Raw genomic sequence first — 7,263 nt, 5'->3', positions numbered from 1 at the left:
AGTGTGTGGCCTCCTCGGTGGGAGCAGGAGGGGAGATGGATGAGGACAGCAGTTTTACTGCTACTATCTGAAACATAAAGGACATTCCTTCAGGGGAACTGAGGATGTTTAAAAAAAAAAAACACCAAGCATAATATTAGTTGTGTCTATTCCATCCTTATGACCTTCACATACTCTTTCATATATGATAATTTCTTCCCCAGTATATATATAGATATATCATAAATCTAAAATATGGCATGTTCTCAGCAAGCACAAACACTGTATTTTTGTCTTTAGGATAGAGATGGCTTGTCTGAACCTAACAACTGCCCCCACTGATTTGTATTAGTGGCTCTGCAGTCTTTCTTAAGTAGTGGGAATACATTCTAAGACGGGCATGGAAGTCACCAGAGAGCTTTAGGACCTGCAAGGCCAGTGTGAATCAGGAACATAGTGTGTCTGTTTAATATAAGATGTTTCCAGGTCAGTTCATAGCGCCTATGGCTAAGAACGCAATGCCTTCTCAAGGTCCACCGAAATGCCCTGCAGAGGGCAGATGCGGCTCGCTTTCCTCCTTCAGAGGAGGGATATTGACCCAGAACTCAAATCTATACCTAGCTTAAACATTTTACCCATCAGCATGTCTGTGGTCACAAAACACTTCTTCTTTCTGTCACTTCTTGTTCAGACTATTGATAAGACCATTTGGCAGAATCTGTTTGGGACCCATGTAATATTGACTAGGAATTAGAAAAGATGATCAGATGTAATAAGCCCAGAAACTACTTTCCTAAATGAACATTTATATTTTAAGTCAGTGTTCCAAGAACTTTAAATACCCCAACAAATATACAAACTAATCCAATACTGATTGAACACCTTACTAACATTAAAAACTATCTTTTTGTTTCTTTCTTTGTTGTTGTTGTTTTTAAGTGTAGTCTCTATCTAAAACCTTCTGAAACAAAGTATTACCACCATGGCTTGGATCTCTCCAATATATTCTTTCCCTCCTCTTTTAATGTAGAGTTTGTTGTTTGTTTGTTTGCCTGATGAAAGAGACACACTATTGTAAAAAACTTTGTAAAAAGTATTTTTTTCCCTGTAAAGCTAACAGGAATAATGTGTGGCATCTACTTTTAATCAGTTGGTAAACATATATATGGTATATTGTCAGGATTTTTGTTGCTGAAAGATATTTGTTAATTATGAATAATAATTTCTGGCTAAGCCTCACTTTTCTGAAGGTCCCAGATTATCTTAGGACATGTGGCAGAGGCTAAGGTCCATCTAATTCCACTGATGATTTCCTTAACTATCCATTGGCAAAGGTGCAGCTAACCTGGAGGGAAGTCACAGGGACCTGGGCACGTTTTTATTTACAAGGCAAGTATGTTTATTCGTTTTTTTCAGGACTTTGCAAACAAATTGAAGCTGAAAACCAATGACTGCTCTGATTTAATTCTACAAGGCGGTGAAGAAAATATTTGGGCCCCACAATAGTGTCTGCAAAGAAAAGTCTGAGCAGTCCTCATTAAAAAAAACAAAAAAACAAAAACAAAAACAAAAAACAAAAAACAAAACCAAGGAAATGCCTCTGGAAGTTATAAACATGGAAGCTGGCAATGTATGCATAAAATTTATTCCAAAACTTTATGAAGTATAAAGGAAGGGAAGTATTTCATACACAACTCAGCTCAGTCAGGTCTAGGAAGGACTTCCTCACCTCTTAGAATTTGGCACTATCTTTAAAAATAAAATAAAGATATTTCAATAATTAGAACAAACTATGAAGGTATTGTGCATTTCTGTTTTATGTAATAATAAAATATTACTTTAACATAAATATATAAGGATCTCTGCGCTTTTATTTTCCCCACAAGCACAACCAAATGTATCAAAACAATGCATTTTTTTTAAAAGAAACTGAACAAAAAAAAATGACATCCCATATAGATCTTGCTACCTACTCATTTAAAGCTACAGAAAACCAGTTTTCAGAACCTTTTTGCTCCAAAGAAATAAATATACATTGAGGCAGGCCACGTAAAACGATATGAAAATATTTCCCTGGGTAGCATTAAAAAAAATAAGAAAGAAAAACAGACAAAGAAACATTTAAACTATTTCTGCATTTCAAAAGACAGATATTAAACATATATACATATGGTAAGGTTCAGTGGTAACTTTCCTTTCTTTAAGCCTAAGAGAGCAAGAGAAGATGTAGGCACATGCCCAGCTTCTGACCTTACCTACTTGGTAATGAGTATCTGCACATTCATTCCCTCCGTTTACCATTGGCTATGTGCCCTCCTCTGGACTGCTTTACTGAAGGCCAGTCCCCACACATCAGGAACAAGCAGTGTGATATGACCTGAAATAGCTCTGTGGCATCTCCTGTGACATTCATTGGGGGAAATGAAATACAGGCAAATAAATATGCCCATTAGAAGTCACCATTTATCTTGTAAAAACATTGAAAATGAAACAATCACAGATGTTTGTAAAGACAATACTGGATAAAGTATATTTCCTAAAACCTTAACTACGGAGTGCAGTGCTAATCTGATGCTGAACCATAATTTTATGGAAGTGAGAATTTAATTTTTTAAAATAACATTTATCTGATACCTAACAAAGAAATAAAACCCCAAGCATTTAAGGTTAATATAAAAGTGTTTTCCCTTTTAACACCCCTTTGTGCTGATAACTATTTAATTTTTAAACTGATCACAGTTTTAATGGTGTTAATTTCAGTATAGCCATCGCCTTTTCTGTTTTTGTTTTTTTACCTACACCTTCCAGAATGTTCTATTGTGTTGGGAGTAAACCACTTCCCACTTAAACAAGGTAAAAAAAAATGCATTTAAAAATTATTAACAAAGGGGGAGAAAGGAAATATTTAAAATGTCTCCTACCCCTTCATTTGTCTTTTTTAATGAAAGAGGGTGAAGAACTTTGTCCAATCTGAACTGATATTTTTCTGTAATAACTTATGGGGGAAGATGGTATAAAACCCAAAATATGACTTCATAAACAATTGAACTGTTGGAGACAAAACCTGTCTATCCCATACATATGCACGTATAGAATGAGCATTTGTGTGTTAAGAGACATGGTCTATGCATATGATATCAAGTTCCAGGGTTATTTTCTTTAAGTTAAAAAAATAACACCAAGTAGAAGAACAAAGTTTAACCACTGCTGCCATCACAACCAATCCTTTATAATTAAGTTATTAAACCCAAAGGCAGAGAACTACACAGTGTGTTCCAAAGTTCTCAGAATTCTCAGTTTCTGTCTGTTGGACAAGTCTGGCGATATACTTAATCTCACATTTTTTTTTTTTGAGTTCTTTCAAAACAGCCCTGCCTGAAAAAATGAAATGACTGATCATTCACTATCGATTTTTCTTTTTCTCTCCTATCCAGAAAGACTGCCTGAAGATGAAGTTTACTTTGTGGATACAAAAACGGATGATCAACGCTTATATTTATATTTCCAACAGTATTCCTGCCTTGCATAAAGCGGGCAAAACGTACACATTTCCTGAATGCAAACATTTATTTATTTTGTATGAAGCCAATCATTTTGCTTTGGTGAAAAGAGCCAATAAGTATTACACCAGTTCTGGGGGATCTGAAGAAAACAAAGTTCACAAGCAATAAGAACAAGGGCGGTCAGAACAGTGGGAATGGAGGGTGGCCAAGAGCTGGCTTCTGTTCTCTCCACTGGATAAAGCAAAACAAAACAGAACCCAAAGGGCAGCTTCAAAATTAGCAGTGGGTATTCAGAGAAAAAAAAATGTTAAACTTGTTAATGTAAACTTGAATTTTCTTGCAGTGCAAATTCTTGTGGTTAAATTTTGCCTGTATTTTAAAAAGTGTTTTTCCCCCCTCTTTCCTGTTGGAGATCCATATTAAATAAACACAGCAGCACGTGTTAACTTTGAGCATTGGGAGGCTGCAGTTTTGTGTTTTGTATGGGTTTTTTTTTTCTTTTTGGTAATTTACTTAGTTTTGCCAGGACTCCTCTCTCTCTCCCTCTCTCTCTCCCTCTCTCTCTCTCTCTCTCTCTCTCTCTCTCTCTCTCTCTCTCTCTCTCTCTCTCTCTCTCTCTCTCTCTCTCTCTCTCTCTCTCTCTCTCTCACACACACACACACACACACACACACACACACACACGCTCGCGCGCGCGCGAGCGCGCGCGCGCACTTCATTCTCACTAGGAGACATTCTACTTCATTGCCTGGGTACTCGCCTGCAAAGGTCAAAACCCACTATTACACCTGCTACCTGTTATAGGATAGTCCAGTGTTTTACTTTCCTTTCTCCTTATTTTCTCTAATTTTTTTCTCCTTTTCTAAGGGACTGCGAAAATAATAATTAAAAGAAAAAAGAAAAAAAAAAAACCAATCAGAAGTTAGAGGGAGAACAGAGGTCCCAGGAAAGACTGTGGACCAAAGGGGAGGGGAGCCTCAAGCTCTGCCCCTCCCCCGCTTGAGTTCACTGGACGGGCGTCTGCACCCCGTGGTGTGGTGGTGTGTCCCTACTCCCCCCATACACATCCTCGGCGCCCGGCAGAGTTCCTCCGGGAGGGGTCATCCTTTTCTCTTTCTGTCTCCTGTTACAAAACCAAACTCTCACCACCTCCTTCTCCAGCTGTAAGCTGTCCGCGAGGGAGGTGATCTCTTGGGCCGAGGGCTTAGGGCATTTGAGGAAATGGCTCTCCAGAGCCCCCTTGACGCTCACCTCGATGGAGGTCCGCTTTTTCCGTTTGCGCCCTTGCGCTGCGATCTTGTCTATGCTGGTGGGGCTGCCCGAGGATGAGTCTGCCTCTTCCAACCACTTGTTCAACAAAGGCTTCAGCTTGCACATGTTCTTGAAGCTCAGCTGCAGGGCCTCAAACCTGCAGATGGTGGTCTGCGAGAACACGTTGCCGTAGAGGGTGCCAAGCGCCAGCCCCACGTCTGCTTGAGTAAATCCTAGTTTGATCCGCCTCTGCTTGAATTGCTTGGCGAACTGCTCCAGGTCGTCTGAGGTCGGCGTGTCCTCGTCCGAGTGCGGGTCGTGGTGCGCGCCTGGGTGGCCCGGTGGGCCTTGTGGGGGAGGTGGCGGGGGCGGTTGCTGGTGCGGGTGAGAGTGCGGATGCGGGTGGTGGTCTGCGTGATGGGGCTCATCGTGGGCGTCCCTCAGGCCGTGGTGGTGCAGCCCAGTCGGCTGCCCTCCTGCGCCCAGCATGCCGTTCACCGTGAAGCTGGGCTGCGAATAGAGCAAACCGCCGTTGGAAGCTCCCATGGAGGGAGGGAGGTGAGCTGCAGCCGCCGCACTCCGCCATGCCCCGGGCCCGGGATGGTGGTTGGCAGCGTGGTGCACCAGATGTGGCGGTCGCTGTTGTTGCTGCTGCTGCTGTTGCTGCTGCTGCTGCTGCTGCTGTTGCTGCTGCTGCTGTTGCTGTTGGTGCTGCTGCTGCAGCGCTCCTGGCCCGTGCAGCTCGTCGCCTCGGCCACCCTGCTGTACCACCACCGAGGGCTTGATGTCCGGTTGGCCTAGGGGGCTGGTGGACCACGGGGAGCCGTCGCCGCCTCCCCCGCCGCCTCCCCCGCCTCCTCCACCGCCGCCGCCGCCCCCGCCGCCGCCGCCGTGGGACAGCGCGGTGATCCACTGGTGAGCGTGGCTGAGCGGGTGCCCGTTGCTCTGCAGCGCGCCGTAGTCGCCCTGCACCAGGCTCTGCGCCTCGCGATAGCCCCCTGCGCCCTGCTGCATGCCGCCAGGCGGCTCGGCGTGCACGATGGAGGCGCTGGAGGTGAGCAGGCTGTAGTGGTTAGACGCTGCGGTCGCCATGACTCTCGGAGCCGGACTGGGCGCTCTGGTTAAAGGAGCCGCGCATTTGACAGTTACTTTTCTGCCCTGGGCTCTCTCTCTCTCTCTTTCTCTCTCTCTCTCTCCTCGCTCGCCCGCTTCTCCCACTCTCTCTCTCTCTCCTCTCTCTCCCCTAGCGGGCAGCTCCGACGCCCGCTCCGACGCCTTCTGTTGCTGCTCCTGCTATTACTGCTGCTGCTGCGCTGCCTCCCTCCCGCCCGCCCTCGCTCTTTCTCCTCCTCTCCCTCCTCTCGCTCTCGCTCACTCTCTGACTCGCTGGGCGCTCCCCCCCTCTCCCCGCGCTCTCAAGCTCTCTCCCGCTCTCTTGGCAGAGCCCGCTCGCAGCGGCACGCGCCTGGGCCCCGCCCCCTCCACCCCCTCCCATTGGCTCTGCGCCCTTTGATTTACGTGGATACCGCTAGCAACCTCCCAGACCGGAGCCACCGATTGGTGCAGAGCTGCACCCCCCTCTTCTTCCCTCGGGCGCCCAGTCTTCTCAGTCCTTCCTCTGGTACCCCCACCCCCAGCTCGGCGATTCAGATTCTCTTAGTTCTCACCCCCCTCTCTTCTGTCCCCGGCCTCCACCGCCCCACTCGGATGGGCCCCGCCCCCCATCTGTCTCCTAGACTGAGAAGCCGGGCAGCGGGGCGGTCGGTCCAGGCGCTCTGGTGGACTACATAGGCTTGGAAGACTTGTATGGGAGGGAGTCTACTTTCTCTTCCTCCTAGGTCTTGGAGTAGGGGGGTTGTGGATGGTGGAAGAGAAAGACTGGGTCGCACCGAGTCAGCAACAGGAACACACACACACACACACACACACACACACACACACACGCTCCTCGCGCGCGCGCGGACCAACGTCATTTAAACCTAGAACCAGAGCCAAAGCTAGACTAATATCTCCCATCGAAGCCTTCTTTTCCACGGTACTTAGAATTACAGCGCACAGGTGTCCCGTGCGGATACTTTTCTTGTCAAATAAAGACCCTTTCCATCCCCTTCACCCCAGTAACAAAGATCCCTTAAGCTCCAGATCCGATTTTATCCTGATCTCTCTCAAAAGACTCCGGGAGAGGCAGACTCAACCTACATCCTGGCTTTTGAGCAACTCCAGTAGCACAGAGTTTCCTACTCTTAACAGCTCAGCACTCTGAAACTGAAAACAAAACTCTGGAAGCGTGTGTCACACTGACACCCGGGCGCGCACAAAGATTTTGGATGAGAGAAGCTGGAGCTTTGGAAGGCAGAGGCTTGGGCGAGGCTGCAGGAAGAGCGAGCAAGCGGCCTCGGACTGGTTCTGCGGCCGAGCACCGCTCTGCAAAGCCGCGCAGCTGGAGCTGCGCCTGTTTTTATTCCGCCCCAGGCCTGTCTGGGGCGTTTTCCGGTTAATCCGGGCAAAGGAGGAAGACCGGCGAGAGATC

At 46.6% G+C, this 7,263-nt stretch overlaps 1 protein-coding gene across 1 annotated transcript; it reads right to left on the bottom strand.

The window, feature by feature from the left end:
* Positions 1 to 4,345: 4,345 nt before the first annotated feature.
* Positions 4,346 to 6,123, bottom strand: Pou3f2 (POU class 3 homeobox 2). The gene has a single exon (XM_031368767.1). The coding sequence runs from the start codon at positions 5,823 to 5,825 to the stop codon at positions 4,488 to 4,490; it is 1,338 nt and encodes a 445-aa protein (XP_031224627.1). The 5' UTR covers positions 5,826 to 6,123; the 3' UTR covers positions 4,346 to 4,487.
* Positions 6,124 to 7,263: the final 1,140 nt, after the last annotated feature.

Source organism: Mastomys coucha, unplaced genomic scaffold (assembly GCF_008632895.1).
Source record: "Mastomys coucha isolate ucsf_1 unplaced genomic scaffold, UCSF_Mcou_1 pScaffold14, whole genome shotgun sequence".
Classification (NCBI taxonomy): domain Eukaryota; kingdom Metazoa; phylum Chordata; class Mammalia; order Rodentia; family Muridae; genus Mastomys; species Mastomys coucha.
Note: the sequence above shows the minus strand (reverse complement) of the source record. Positions and strands in the feature narration are given on the sequence as shown.